Genomic DNA, 16,580 nt, shown 5'->3' with positions numbered 1-16,580 from the left:
AGATGATTTTCAATGACATATTGAATTGTTTTGTTTACTGTAAGTGTAATCTATAAACTGGGCATCATACCCTCCAGGAAAGTCCAACCAGAGAGCTGGCAGATCACAGTTTTCCCTTGGGTGGAGAATCAAGCAAACCAAGTGCAAAGGGTAAAGCGCAGCACCAACAGGATAAGGTCAATGCCTCTGATGACTCGTCGGATGGAAACATCTCAGAAGAGAGTAAGCGTCTCTTTCTCTTTTGGTAATTTACATCTTAGTATCTATCAGACCAAGTATTTAACAACCTGCTTTCTCCATGATCTCAGGTGCAGGATTTGAATGGGAAGATGATTTCCCATTGTTGCCCCTTCCCACATCTTCCAAGGGGTCCCCTCCTGACCACACTGAAAAGCCAAACCTACCGTCCATTAGCCCTAAACCTGTGGCACAGGTCTCCCGTTTTACCGTTTCTCCATCCAGCGTATCCCGTTTCTCCATCACTCATGTCTCAGATTCAGATATGGATTCTGCAGGAGGTGAGAAGGCACAACTTTGAAGCAGTGTTCTTACAATTAACGAGAACGCAATTAGATCATTTGGACAAATGAAGGGGTCAACACTAGGGGTACTTTACTCAAAAAATAACATTTACTCACTATTTACTCATTCTCAAAGGTTTACAAACCTTTATGAGTTCCTTTATTCTGTTTAACACAAAACAAGATATTTTTAGGGGTGGCACGGTGGCTCAGCGGTTAGCACAGTTGCCTCACAGCAAGAATGTCGCTGGTTCGAGTCCCGGCTGGGCCAGTTGACATTTCTGTGTGGAGTTTGCATGTTCTCCCTGTGTTGGCGTGGGTTTTCTCCTTGTGCTCCGGTTTCCTGCAGTCTAAAGACATGTGATATAAGTGAATTGGGTAGACCAAATTGGCCGTAGTGTATGAGTGTGTGTGAATGCAAGAGTATATGGGTGTTTCCAAGTACTGGGTTGCGGCTTGAAGGGCATCTGCTGCGTAAAACATATGATGGGATAGTTTGGTGGTTCATTTCGCTGTGGCAACCTCTGATAAATAAGGGCCAAAGCCAAACTAAGCCAAAGAAAAATTAAGAATGAAGATTTTTAAGAAAGCTGAAAACCCTTGGCTTCCATAGTATGAAAAAAATATATGAAGTACTTCGAAGGCTACAATGATGGACACTCCATAATCTTTTTCACAAGAAAGTTGTTTAGTGTTGAACTGCATGTTCGATTCAGAACGGCTCAACCCTCTACTGTCACTCGGGAGGGTAAACTTTTTGAAGTAGTCATGGCACAGGGATGAGCCCTTACGATTGAAACATGCTGTCAATGTATAATGAAGGCCAGCTAGCGAAGTGCTATGCAGGTAAAGCCTCACTTCTCTGAACTCAAAAGGTAGAGGCCATGAGGCCATGGTCTTTAGCCTCCTTGTTAGAGCAACTGACTCCCATACAAAGAATCGCCGGTTCAATCCCAGCTCAGACCAGATTGGGTGCAGTAGGACCTGTGGGTTACACATGGGGGCTCGTCCAGGATGGGAGTGAGGTATAGAGGGTGAATGTAACAGAGGCCAGCTAGCGAAGTGCTATGCAGGTAAACCTCACTCCTCTGAACTCAAAAAGTGCTCTAGCGAAAGACGCTAGAGGCCCTGGTCTTTAGCCTCCTTGGTAGAGCAACCGACTCCCATACAAAGAATCGCCAGTTCAATCCCAGCTCAGAGCAGGTTGGGTGCAGTAGGACTGGTGGGTTACATATGTGCAGTTTCTTTACAAAGTGACAGGACCAACTACTGGCCTTGAATGTAAAATACATTCCATTTACAATTTCCATGAACAGGAATTGTTTTGGCAAGTTTCACAAACACAAATGAAAAACATTTAGTTTTTATCAGTTTTTAGTACATTGTTGTCATATAAACATGCCTTTGTTAAATATACATCTGCTGTAAAGTTGTTTATTTCTATATCTTAAAGGGAGCAGTGAAGATGGGGAAAAGGAGTGAATCGTCCTGCTACTGCCAACAGTGATGGACCCTTATTTATTTTTGTTTGTTTTCTTCTTTTTTGATTGAGGAGATCACAGTAAGAACAGGGTTTGAATCTCTTTGGAAACATTTTAATTCCCCTCTAAGACAGTGCCTCTTAATGTAAGCAAACACAGACCGGCTCTTTTAAAGAAAAAAAAAACATATGGAAATAACTAAAACAAACACAACACAAAGAAACTAAAACCAAGCACATATTATACATGGGAGCGTGTTTGGACGGACCGGCTTAGTTTATATGGACCTACTGGAAACTGACTGTGACTGTTTACAACATCAGATACTGTATTTTTGGAAAGTGTTGAAAGACGTTAAATGCTTCACTGCATCCATAAATCGAACACCACCATCTTAGCTAAATGTAACAAAACCAAACTGATTTTTACTGTGAAATATCATGCAGTGTTATTCGTGTAGGAAAGCAGTCGTTTTAAAATGGAGAAATTTCAATGTTTTTATGACTGAAATGAAGCTCACAACACACAGCTGCCTTGTGTTTGTCACCTGCCCGAGAGTAGCATTGTGTTGGTGACATGGCATTCTGAAACCACTCCATAATTTTATTATAGTAATCACACTGGAATCATCTCTTAGTGTTTTAGATATTTTATGTTATTTATTTAGTTATTTTATTAGTGTTTTGATTTGTAAATTCAACTTGCACTTGATTTAGTTATTTTTAGCTATTTCCATATTCATGAGTTTGACATTTGCAGCTAAATCCATGAAATCATTTGAACCATTGAAATGATTACCATTTTAAAGTATTGAAGTTTCAATGTAGACAAGTAGAAAATAATAATCAAAAATAAATATATAATTGAAAACGTATATAATGGGGGTTTCGACTTGTATTAAGTAATGTATTTAGGGTGACTACTTGTAAAGAGGGATGCTTTAAATATTAAATAATCATGATTCATATGACATTAATAGGCATTTGGTTTGAAAACAATTAGCAGAAAGTGTTCACTTTACCTGCATTCTCCCCATTAAGATTATGCTGTTCATGCCTACTAGGCTATATTTTGAGGATTAAAGCCGGGTTATATTATGATCAGGGTGTTAATCATATTTAAAGAGTGTTATTTATTAGCCAACATGTTTTATATTTCATTGAACTCTGAAGAACAGGAAAAAACTGCAATGCTTAATGGACTGTCTTGCTGAACTTCAATAGCCGTTGGACTTTAAAACCAGTACGAACAAACAAAATGGACATACAATTTTGTGACTTTTTTCACAAGTGGTGGGGAAACAACATCGGATGTGAACAAGGATGATGCGACTGAGAGCAGTGTACAGTACGGATGGATACCTGAACACTTCTGTACGTCTGAGCAAGCATAAATCTTGATACTTTACTCTTGATATGTTCTGTTTGTTTGCCCGCGAAGGCGTTTATTCTATGTAATCGTCCATCTTAGATCGAACTAGACAACAGTCTGTACTATTTTTGTATTTGATTCAACAATTTTAAACTACTGGAGGATCAAATGGAGACTCAGGTGGTAAAGGGAAAAGGTGTTTTCTGCCAAAGAAATGCATCACAGGATTGTGCCACATCATGTATGTTTTTTTCTGATTCAGAGTGGCAGATTCACTGATTTTTCCCTCACGATGGTTTTGAATTGCAGTATCATGTTAAACGAGAGTAACTGTTGGTCTTCTTCAAAGTGTCATAAACTTAGTGAGAAAAAATAAAAATATTCTGTTTGCTGGTTCTCTTTTGTTTTATTTTAAACCTTAAATGCAGATTATTATCCTAGTTTTTAAGTTGAAGACTAGCTTTCCATAGCTTAAAAATGAGCAGTCTGTCATATTGAAATGGTCACAACTGGTTTATTAACATTATAGAGCAAAATGACTGCATCTCCAATCATACAATACTTATATGTATGAATCTGCAATATTCTCCAGGAGATGATTTTGATAAATTGACTCAATGCAGGAAAGGTGTTAGCGAACACATAAAACATCACTAGTTTTAAAATAGGTAATAGTTAGCATAGAGTTTTTAACCAGAGGCCGTTTTAAGCCTGTTGACTGTTTTTAAATTGAGGACATCTGAAATGTGCCGTAACAGTAGGGTAGGGGCCTTTACATTGTAACAATATACTGTTAAGAGTATAAATAAGACAAATGCACAGTAACACTCACATTTAAACACCTTGTTGCTTTATTTGTGTTTTCTGCACATTGTTTGATATGAGACAAACAGAAGAAGTGCAAGAAAAAAAAAGGAAAAAAATACAACTAAAAAAGTGCATACAGTAAATGCAGGACAACATTTTTCCAAGGTTGCCAGTACGCAGGTTACATATAAGACATAATTGCTGTACACGTAAACAGTGAGGGTTTGTTTGGGATTTTGAATTTATTACTCTTTTCTTAGTCTCTCCAAAACCTATACCAGACGTCATATATATATATATATATATATATATATATATATATATATATATATATATATATATATATATATATATATATATATGGTCAAAGTTAATGTGTCAGATTATGCCATTTAGACTATTAAATTGTAGTTTTATGACAAGAAGATTACATTTTGTTTTTATTTATCGCTTGCAGTGATGTCATCGAGAAGGCAAAACTCACCAATGACTGACAAGAGCGGGAAAGCGCTAGTAAAAGACGCTGTTCATTGTGTATTGTAATGGCGAATGTGTGTCAATGAGAAAACCAGAAAAAAGAATGAAAGAAAGAAAAATCACCCTCCTACCCAACCATCCTTACATAGTGGACACATATGTTGGATCACATCAAGATGATGGTCAATCCTCCAAAAGGGAGCTTGAGGTAAAACTAAACCTAAATCTAAAGGTTTTATACTAAAGTGCTTCTGACGTCCATATTGTGTCCAGCAACTCGGAAAACAGAAAGAAACACACGCACACACACACGCTATTTTTTAGTCGGGATGTCGTAAAATCTTATGCTAGTAGTTGATGTGGTCTGTGCTTGTAAGTGAACACAGGTGATACCTGTTAGTGAAAGGCTTTAAATTAGCTCAGTTTGTACGCTATAGAAGGAAGGTTGAAATATTTGTAAGAGGTACCCTAGGCTGGTTTAAGCTGGATTTTTCCGCAGGGGTAAAAGAATGAATAGCCTAAGCACTTCTCAATACGTCCTGAGATTTTAATATCTGCAAATACATAGTTGGAAAAAACTATGTAAGGCTTGCTGATGACAGATTTTTGGGAATGAAGATTTGTCCTTGACTAAATGCTACTGAAAGTTCATATGAAAGTTTATTAAATGGCAAAAGAATGGCCCTTTAGTTAAATATGATCATGAGTTAAATATGAGTCTAGAAGTGTTCAACTTTTGTTCTTTGGAATACAAAAGACATTTTAGATTTTCCAGACCTCCCTTTTAGTGTCAAAAGAACACAAAATTACTATTTTTCATATCTTTTAACTTATTTTTGATGACTACAAGTACAGACATTTTCGCAAAAATACATTTCTTTTGTTTGACATGAACAAGTGCAGTGATTTCAATGAATGAGACTGCTGCAACCTACAATAATAAATATGGTATTATATGAGTATCTCATGGAAAATGTGATAAAGATTTCATATATGTTTGAATATCATTTGACACCATGATATCTCGTGGAAGGGTACGTTTACACAGTATTAAAGCCCAAAACATTTTCTTTCTTTTTTGCAAAAAGCTTTGCTTATACTGTTGATGACCAGGTTGCAATACACATCGCTTTAGACTGAAAAAATAATAATTTCACAATTTTACAAAATTTTATTTTAGAATTTAGAATTTCTGCGTTTATTACAATATTAGGTGCAAAATTGTTGTGTCCATGAAAAGCTAAAATTTAAGTTTTCATTTTTTTTCTTCTAAATATTGCTGTGTAAACACCCTGAGAACTTGATTGTGGCTAACACTAATAATAATTTATGCATATAATAATAATTCTAAATAAAGTGCAGGAAACCACAGCTAATTTTTCATATGGTGGCAGAAAGGCATGTGTTATGTGTAAAAACAAAAATTAGAAAAGAGTCATGCTTTTATATAATATTTTGTCATTTGAGCATTTTCTCCAGTCAATCAAACAGACATTCTACAGCTCTTCTAAAAATAAAAAGGTTTTACTAAAAATTCACATTCTCTATATACAAAAAAGAGATTAGTTTCTTCCAGTCATAGATGGAAATCATGTATGATGATCTAAATGATCTATATTAAGCTGAATTATTAACAATGGCAATATCTGAGTCAAAAGAAGCTCAGAGCAAGGCTTTTTGATGCTCTGGGTAATTTGCCATAGATAAAGTTCTGTACAGTAGCTTTAATCCACGTGGCTTGCTAAAACAAAACTGCATTTGAAGTCCTAATGAAGAAGGCGAGATCCAAGCTCTTCAGTTATGATGAGTTTGGGTTTCTGCTTGCTGATGGCATTGCTTTGTCTTTGCCGAGACGTGAGCGCAAATGTGCTGAATTGGAGAGGATCCATCGCTCTAAACAAACAAAAACACACAAACCGTAACATCTTTTTAAAGTGATGTGGCATTATTTTTAAAGCATGCTTTAAAACATTTTTATAAATCCTGTGGCATGCAATATGAATTTTTAAAAAAGCTCAATATTTGGAGTAGGGTCTGTCTGCAGACTACAAGACGGGAGTAATTTGAAGTTATGGAGACCCACATGTCAAAACTATATTGTCAGCAAGATAGTGCAGGACCCATCAGTTATTAACATCTACACCTACTTCACACCTAAACCCAACCATCACATTTATTAACATATACACCTTCCCCAAACTTAAACCCAGCCATCATTGTTATTAGTGTCTACACTTACCCCAACCTTAACCCAACCATCACAGTTATGAACGTCTACACCTTCCCCAAGCCTAAACCCAAACATCACATTTATTAACATCTACACCTTCCCTAAACGTAAACCCAACCATCATATTTATTAACGTTGACCTACCCCAACCTTTAACCCAACCATCACAGTTATTAACATCTACACCTTCCCCGACCCTAAACCCAACTATCACATTTATTAACGCACAGCCACGAGTTTTATACTTGACACGCTCACCATTGTACTGTTATTTGCAACCACAGGGGGCAACGCAGTGTAGGCTAACTGTCATGACAAAACAGACAAAGAAGTCAGCGAGTGGAGTTGCTAAAGGCATGAATATAATAATATGAATCGGTTGTGGATAAATTTGGAGAAAACTCATGAAAACTTTGCTGAAAAAGTTCTCTGTTAAGTGTTTCCGCCATCTTGCCAGCAACATCTCGTTGTGACATCTCGCATGGTTCAATAGGATCTTGATAACTGCAAGTTACTCCCTCTTTATGTTACGCCACTCTCTTGCAGTCCACAGACAGAAACACTTGAATATTTGAGTAAATTGAAGTAAATTGTGCAAACTTTTGTGTTGTGCAGCGATTATAATTCACATTCCGTCTCTCTTCCCGGAGTCATTTATGCATCCGTCATCGCTCAAAAGATTCATTTCAGAGTAGTTGTATTAATAGTCGTGACAGGAAATGATCACATCACATTTCACATTCAAATATGAAATTGAACAAAGTGGAGCTTCATTGCCTCGACCGGGAGGACAAAACATGAAACTGAATTATAATCATGCAAATTATAACCTTTGACATGCTGTGGAGGGAAAGTAACCAGCAGCAATATACAGACAGACCAAAAGCATTTGAAACACTTATTGTGTGAATAATTGTACCAAAACTGTATTTTAATACACACATTTTTAATATTACAAATATTACTATTAGATATTGCTTTTAAATCTGCATAAGCACTGAAATATTTGAAGCCTTAAACTGTTATTGTTTTTAGGATTTGCAGTGATGTCAGGAGCGCATGCAGTTTCTTCATTTATTTTCCTATTAATTAAATGACCATGTATTTACTCACTCAAAAGCGTTCAAATTCAGGAACCATGCTGAAAGAAAAATGAGAACAGGCCTGGATTTTAACTATTTGTCTTCTTTAATGTATACTACAGTGTTAAAGTTTCTATAATTCATATTAAATAAAACACAGCTGGGGCTTTCACTGAAGACTGTCGTATTTAAAACAGTCTGCTGCTGTAACCTTCAGAAAACACTGATCATCAGATTTCAAAGGTCACACCAAATGGGAACTTCTGCAGTGACTTGAGAATCACAACTTTGACATTTAATAGTACAAAAAATAGATTTTTGCCTACAATAAATGAAAAACCTTTACAAGAACTTTGGACTATTAATCGTTGAATTTAGCTCAGCATTATGCATTTCGAAGTTCAAAGCTTAAGAATTAGAGATACTATAATTATATAAACATATTAGTTGTGATTTGATTAATATACTGTATAATCCAAAACAGAAAAGATCAACACAGTTAAGGCTGAAGTATGTGATCTTGTTAAGCCCTGTTCATACTAAGAATGATTTCATCAGGTTACCACTCAAATACCATTATAAACATTACAATCCATCAAATTTAAACCATCTAAACAAGTGTTTTAATGGTTTCTAGTGCGTGTTTTGGGATGTATTCCATTACGATTTATTCATTTTAACATGCCACCAATAGAATGAGAAAATGGAAGTTTATTAAAGTATCCAATAAAACCAATATCATTTCTATGCATTAAAATCATAACTAACTCATGACATAGCACTATTTCTATGATGGTTTCTATTGATTTTGTTTTTAAGCAGGGCTGTAGTTGCTGTGGTTTTGAAATGAGAATGATTATTAAACCCATCAAAACTATTTTATCATGTTGGCTTGAGAAAATTAAAAATAGTTTTATTCTATTTGAGCTACTACATAGGAAACTACAATTTCTCAGTCTAACTCATGATTCTAGAGATTTCAGGCTGCCTTGTAAAAAGCAGTTATTTACTTGACTTTAAAAAAAGTGAGTAAACCTGTTGCCTTAAAAGTGACAAGTTGACTTTATACAAATAAGTAAAACCGTTGTGACTTGAGACTTTTAAGTTGATCTAACAAATTTTTATAATTACGCACATAGTTTATTTACTTAAAATTTTAAAAGGAACAGGTTTACTCACTTATTTTAAGTAAAATCTACTAATCATTTTTACAGTGTACAACCACCAAACACAGATCAGGCCTTTAGACAGATCAGACTCCTCAATTTCCTCTAGTTTTCTCCCATGACCACAGTTTTCCAGAACATTTGAAAATAAAATACTAGCACTGACTCTTCAAACTCCTTTTGACAAAAAAAACTTCAGTCCAAGAAACCTTTTATACTCATTTAAGCTTTCCATCAAGTGTAATGGTTTGGTCAGGTCCTCTTGGACAGTTTGTTTTAATGAGTTACTGTACGTCTGGTGTGTTCAAGTCTTTTTGGTTGGAGCATTTTATACATAAGATATAAATACCTTTATATTTATACATAGAATGTATTTCAATAGATTTATTCAATATGATGAATTCTCTGACATATATACAGTAACTGTAGGAATGTGTCCAATTTAACAATATAGACAATATATAACTAACAAAGATACAATTAAACAGACCTTATGCCACTTCAGGGTGGCGCTGGATGAATTTGTAATTTGCATCCTGCATTATGTGTTCAGATGAGTTATGAACACTCACTAAACACCAAAACTGCTACTTTTTAGTATCCCTGCCTCTCTCGTTACCAAAATAAAAGTCCCACATACAGAGTATGTCTAATACAAGCTTAAATAAACTTAAAAATAAGGAAAATATATCATTGTTGTAATCTCACTAGAAAATGTTGTGGCCAATCATACAGTGCCATGCATATTAATGATCCCCTGTGGATTGTCGGAGTTGGTGTGTGGTTCTGATTGGCCTGTTTTTAACTGGAATTTTACACTCATGGGTTTTACATAAGCATGGTTTCCGCTACATTCATTCTTCCATGGTGGGGTGCCACACCAAAATTCCTCCCGCCACGGCTACATTACAGCTTCTCATTCAAAACACTCAGCCGTATTTTTTTAAATAGTGGGTTATAATCGCACCAAAACGTATTAAAAGGTAAGTGAATTATAACAGCGCAAACTTTTCTGTAATCGTAGTAGTACTATGTGTTATTTGTTTAACCCTTTAAGATGATGTGCTGACTGACTGACTGACAGGTGCATCATGATGCGTGAGACCAGCAAACATGACGTAGCTTTCAGTTAAGATGAACACAGTTTCCATAATTATATTTTATTTATAGATAAAGGTCTATGGCTCTGCATACAATGACTTTATCTTGCTGGAGTTTATGACCGTTTCACTTTACTTCAGGACACATTAATGCCGCTCTGTAGGTCTATTGGAGACATTCATAAATATTCTCAGCATATCTAATAAATGTTGGAGTCATACTCGTTACAGAAACGCACTAAACTACAGCGCAGTATTTATTTAAGAGCGCACAAAAAATCTGTATTTGAGTGCGCACAAGAAGTTTTGTGCACGAACAGAGACAATCGGCACTTGAGCACCTCACATGCTCATATTACATGAATGCGATCTCGACTTGTAATACTGCACACACAACATTTGTCAATGAAATAACGCCATAGGTAGTTGGTAGATCTGTGTAAAAGGCCCAACAGAGTCTGCCACCACAGCTGGAAAAAATCCTAGAGCAAACACTGCAAAAGAATGAGGAAACAATGGTGTTTCAGGCTAACAGTATTACATTTCCATGTTCTGAAATCTAATTGTTCAGCTATGTACAAGGGTGATTCAAAAAGAATACCGCAATTTTGAAAATCTGTATTTAATCAAAGAAACATGATGGAACCTTTGGTAATTAATCAATGTGAAGAGTACTTATGTTTTTTTTTCAGTAGAAAACAAGGTCATAGACACTCCAGACACTCGAGTGACATCAACACGATACTCGAACTCGTTCCACACTCTCAGTAGCATCTCTGGGGTAACAGTTTGGATAGCTGCAGTTATTCCTTCTTTTAGTTCCTCAATATGAAACTTCAGAGCTTCCTTAAATCGACGACAGAAAGAGCTTAGCTCTCCTTATCTTCTTTGCAGAGTTCTCGATTCTGTTGTGGTATTCTTTTTGAATCACCCTGTATATCTAGATTTTCTTTCTATGGCACTCTTAAATTGGTTAGCAGTGTGCTATACATGGTAGTAATGCTAGCACATTAGCAACTACCCAGATTTCTATAGCAAATTATTAACAATGATTTTACAGCATAGCAAACATGGTAGTCTGAGAGTCTTCAAGCATTATTTCATCTATCTGTATTGCTATCTGTGTGCTTACTGATAGACTGCATGACCTTCAAATCTTCCAGTTAAGTTAGTTAGACTTTGTCAAGTCAAAAATCTAAAGTCTTTCTCGTCCATTTTATATTTTGACAGTTTTCATTCTTGGTGTGGACTAACATTTCCACTACAGATAGACACTGACAGTGAGTAAAAGACTTGCTCCACAATATCAGCTGACAATTTCAGATCAATTTAGAGACAAATAACTCAAATGTAGACAATCTCTCATTCTGTAGATGCATGATTATGATGAGGGCAGAATAAAATATCTAAGACATGACTACACCACTTTAATCTGAAGAAATGTTTATTTGTTTCTTCAACTGTAGAAAGTCACAGAGTCGTTTAGCAATATTACACCGTTCTAGATGTGGGCAAAAAACATGCACATTGGAGAGTTTACACATTGCTGTACAATTATTGTACTTTCTCTCCGTTTACATCCAGAAGTGGGCATTCCAGAAGCAAAATGACATAAATGACAGAGGCGGATCTCTCTCTGAGTGTGACGGTCTTTACTTTAGTGCAGAAAGAAGAAACACTGGCAATGGCTTCCAGTCCTTGATTTACTGCTTTTGTCTCTAAATTCATCAAAACAGAGATGGAGAGTGTTGGCAGAGCTATAGCAAGACATGGGGTTAGTTACAAACAGAGAAAGACGAACAGAGAGCCAAAAAAACAAAACTATCAGGGGAATGATAGACACAAAGCACCTGGCAGATCATCAGTTCTGGAAAAAAGAGATCAAATTGAGATCCATCACACATACTGAAGGTGCGTTTTATTTAATTGTGCATCACCTTCATGTACAAGTACAATACAGAGGACGTGTAAAGCAGTGAGCGCACCTTTAAACATTACTGTTCGACAAGCGATATAGAGTTTCTATCACATCAGAGAAAGCTTAATCATAAGCATTTCGTATCTTTAAAAAAAGCATTTGATCAGTTCCGTTTCGTCACACTGGAACTAAAAGACTTACGCTTTCACTCCTGTGAAAAGAAGCTAAAAACTCACACAAGTGGCGTGTAAGTGTATTATAAGGAGTGTAAAGTGATACTGAACCTAAAAAAAAGATGGTATCAAATTTGATTATTGCTAGTGTTTACAAATGTTTTGAATCAAAAATCTGTACAGAGATCTTGTTGAAGTAAATAAAAGAAATGCGTTCATGTCAAAAGAAAATATTCATGATTACATTTCATTCTCTCGTTAATGTTATATACAAATAGTATATGCTATGTACAAGGCACTGGATCACATGGATTATATTAAGACTTGGCACATTGTTATTATAGACGTATCGCTGTAAAAATATACACTGCGGAATATTCTACAGCAAAGATGTTGCTTGGCACCTTTAGACTATTTATTCCTTTCTGCTTTTTATTTATACAAGCAATAAGCCAACCATGCGTTCCAGTGATTTACCATGGTTAAGAATCACTGACGTTCAGCACTCAGCAAACAATTTAATGTTTAATAGACGTTTAATAGATGTCTAATAGACATCTAATTGTAGACAGGTTGGCTAAAACAAGGCTAAACTTGGGCTGTCGGTGACTATAGACATCTAAGAATAGGCCAAAACTAGACTAGTCGCCAATCAGATTAGACAAACTATATATGTGTACTTATTAATTTCTCTTCTGTTTTTTCTATTGATGACTAGTCTAGTTTTGGCCTATTCTTAGATGTCTATTAGATTTTCACTGACAGCTCAAATTTAGCCTTGTTTTAGCCAAGATGACTATGTTTAAATGTCTATTAGACATCTTTTAAAAACAAACAATGCTTGCTGGGGCTTCTTTCAGCTTATTGCTCCTCTTGTGGTGGGTGATGATGGGATATGGATATGTAGGTACCAGTTGTCTTTTCTTTCATGCATGAATTCCATTCCAGGAAATGTTTTCTCATTTGTATGTAACAGATTTAACTTCAGAACACAACAATCATCACTTGAGACACTGTGAAGGTCAAGTAAATCCTTCTCTAACCAACACTTGATGCATTTAGAAAAAACACACTTTACTGAAGAGGCTCCAGATGAGATATGAGATCATGGAGGACTTTTACATCAGCAGTATAATCAATCAAGTGGAAAAACAATGAAAGCTGTGAAGGATTAAATCAATTCAACTGCACAGTGCAAACCAATACTTCAAAAACAGCTGAATAAATCTATATATTTTTTCAATCCTCCTTTTTCATTATTAACACGTTTATTTGTGAAGAAGTCCACCGTCATGGTTACAAACAATGAATTAACAGCAGCTTTATGTAAGGTTTTCCATTAACTCCCCATAATAATATGCTTTCTTCAATAGAACACAATGGAATAGATTTACCAAATGCTGCCAAACTCCAAAGTGATAATAAATAATGCTGATCAGCTGTGGTCTCCACATACAATTGAAGTTGGAATTATTAGCCCCCCTTTGAATTTATTTTTCTTTTTTAAATATTTTCCAAATGATGTTTAACAGAGCAAGGAAATTTTCACAGGATGTCTGATAATATTTTTTCTTCTGGAAAGAACTCTTATTTGTTTTATTTCAGCTAGAATAAAAGCAGTTTTTAATTTTTTAAAAGCCAATTTAAGGTCAAAATTATGAGCCCCTTTAAGCTATATATTTTTTTCGATAGTCTACAGAACAAACCATCGTTATACAATAACTTGCTTAATTAGCCTAACCTGCCTAGTTAACTTAATTAACCTAGTTACGCCTTTAAATGTCACTTAAAGTTGTATAGAAGTGTCTTAAAAATATCTAGTAAAATATTACTTACTGTCATCATGACAAAGATAAAATAAATCAGTTATTAGAAATGAGTTATTAAAACTATTATGAAGATAAAAATCTTCTCTTCGTTAAACAGAAATTAGGGAAAAAAATAAAAAGGGGAGCTAATAATTCAGGGGGGCTATCAACTGTACACTTATTAAGTCATGACGTATGAAATACTGTTACCGGGTCTAAGCCACTACTCATTTGAATTAGCAAAATATTTGTTTATGACCACTTTTTAGTCGATCACACACTAAAGTGAATTTCCTTAAAAATCATCACAGACATCAATATTTTAACAATTTATAAAAAATGTATCACTTTCTCACCTTCTGATATTATGGATATATACAGTATATTACAGTATATTGGATATATACAGTATATCAGAATTTTCGAAAGTATTACATCGCTTTGTAAATGTTTATTATTACTATTTGTTGAGACTCTATAATTTGATGTAGCGCTTGGACCCGGAAGCCACTTCGCGTGTCGTTACATTTAACAAGCGGATAATTCCATTTCAATTTTTTTATTATTAAAAATTGAAAACTTCTTCATATTTGTGTGGTTCGCATTCACATGACAAAGTTTCTAGATGAACCAAAACATGGTAAAACAAGTCATGGGCGAGTAAACTCTCCTCACATTTCAGGGTTAATTTTTCCCACATATTTCGCTCAGCTGTCATGCGTCGTTATTTTAATTTATGTTGATGAGAAATAAGACATTATTAGCGACAAGGTGCACTTTAATTTTGACACCAACTCGTTTCAAGGGATGCACAATATATCAGTGGCCATATTGTTATCGGTTGATAAATGCTATTTTTAATGTTATCGTTATCGGTCCGATGTCAAAATCTTTAAGCCGATAGATTACATAATTGTACAGAACTGCCTGCCTCGCGCATGTGTTAGTTGAACTTGTTCAGACTTGTCCACTATAACGGAGCTTTCCTCACATTGTTTATTCCTTCAAAGTCCGTCCTTTGTGTGGTATTGCTGTGCATTAATATATCAGTACGTAACCATATTCCTTATCATTGTAGATATGTTTGATAGAGTGTCATTGTGTAGCTTGGTTTAAATCGTCTCAATCTGTAAACATAATAGCAGTGATGCGCATGTGCTAAACAACTGGTTGGGTTGTTTCTAATTGAATATGATTATTTGTTATTATCAACGCATTGTTTGCCATGTGTTGTTGATGTAAGATTGTTTTCAGTTTGATCTGCATATTTATAATGATTATAACAAGCGTGTGTGATGGCTATCAGCACGCACACACATAGTGAGGCGACAGAGCCTTCACAGCACCCCAAACAGTTATTTACTGTATTAAAAATAAAACATTTTGAAATATTTTTATTTATCTTCTATAGTATATCGGTTATCGGCCTCCAAATCTTCAGAGTTATTGGTTATCGATATCAGCCAAAAATCCATATCAGTGCATCCCTAATCATCACCAAATATAAATCAGAGAGGTAAGACTTTCTTATACAGCCTTTTTTCAGTTGTCAAGTTTTGTAAAATTGAACTATTGAATCAATGTATTAAAAAAACGGCTAGAATTATGCATTATAGACTTAAATTAGACTGTATAAAGAGAGATAATAAATTAACCGAGACTGCAGTCAGATCATGAAGCAGATCAATCTTGATCTTTCTTTCGAGGTGTCAGTGCAGAAATGAACTAAACAATAGGCCTAATACAACATATTATAAGATTGAAATATGGAAAAATTATGGGATCAATTTTCCTAACGGAGAAACAGCACTCTGTAATATTTCAGCATGCTTTCACTTCGTATTGGACATGAACTGCACATTTACAGCACTACTCCCTTTTAGATGTTATATAATAATTAAACCGTATTGTGTTCCACAGAAGAAAGGCTCATGATGTAAACGAGTCTTTATTTTCATCTGGCTTTAATCTGTCATGCCCTGTATGGCAGAATTGATGCGTTTAGTTCATACATTGCTGACATGTACATGCATGAAAGACAGGCAAGAGATACATATAGGCAATTCAGCATGTTTATTGAAGTAAGTTCAACATCCTCATGAAAGGAGCGTATAATGAGGAAGGTCAAGATGGAATACTGGGCATTCCGGCTCCATTAGGCTGCTTCCAACACGGATAAAATAAGAGAAAGAGAAGTGGATCTAGATCCTCTTCCTCTGAGGGTGGAGTGAAGGGGATGATTGTTGAGATAAAGGAAGACAGGGGAGTGAATGTGGACGGAGGGTAGGGGGTGTGTCTGTCTGTCTGTCTGTCCTCTCACACTGTCGAAATCAATTTGCCCTCCGCACTGTAGAACAAAGAGAGGGAGATGCTGCCAGGTCGGCTTTGGACAAAGACACATTGAAGCACAGAGAGCATAAGCACTGATGTTCAAGGGATAATTCAC

General features: G+C 35.5%; 2 protein-coding genes across 8 annotated transcripts in view; one reads left to right on the top strand and one right to left on the bottom strand.

Moving 5' to 3' along the window:
• Positions 1-3,769, top strand: part of aatkb (apoptosis-associated tyrosine kinase b) — a 91,537-nt gene extending 87,768 nt beyond the window's left edge. For all 3 annotated transcript variants that reach the window (XM_056468908.1, XM_056468910.1, XM_056468909.1), the window contains 3 exons: positions 78-222; positions 309-518; positions 1,975-3,769. In XM_056468908.1, coding sequence (XP_056324883.1) covers positions 78-222; positions 309-518; positions 1,975-2,003 — 384 coding nt within the window. In that variant the 3' untranslated portion in view covers positions 2,004-3,769. The remainder of the gene's footprint in view (positions 1-77; positions 223-308; positions 519-1,974) is intronic.
• Positions 3,770-6,171: 2,402 nt separating this feature from the next.
• Positions 6,172-16,580, bottom strand: part of baiap2b (BAR/IMD domain containing adaptor protein 2b) — an 81,008-nt gene continuing 70,599 nt past the window's right edge. For 3 of the 5 annotated variants that reach the window (XM_056469687.1, XM_056469682.1, XM_056469686.1), the window contains one exon: positions 11,692-16,517. In XM_056469687.1, coding sequence (XP_056325662.1) covers positions 16,451-16,517 — 67 coding nt within the window. In that variant the 3' untranslated portion in view covers positions 11,692-16,450. Of the gene's footprint in view, positions 6,551-8,000; positions 8,029-11,691; positions 16,518-16,580 lie in introns of those variants that run through there. The other 2 variants (XM_056469684.1, XM_056469683.1) reach the window with 2 other exon arrangements.

This window comes from Danio aesculapii, chromosome 12 (assembly GCF_903798145.1).
Source record: "Danio aesculapii chromosome 12, fDanAes4.1, whole genome shotgun sequence".
Taxonomy (NCBI): Eukaryota; Metazoa; Chordata; class Actinopteri; order Cypriniformes; family Danionidae; genus Danio; species Danio aesculapii.
The sequence above is the reverse complement of the archived record's forward strand: the minus strand, read 5'-3'. Positions and strand labels throughout refer to the sequence as shown.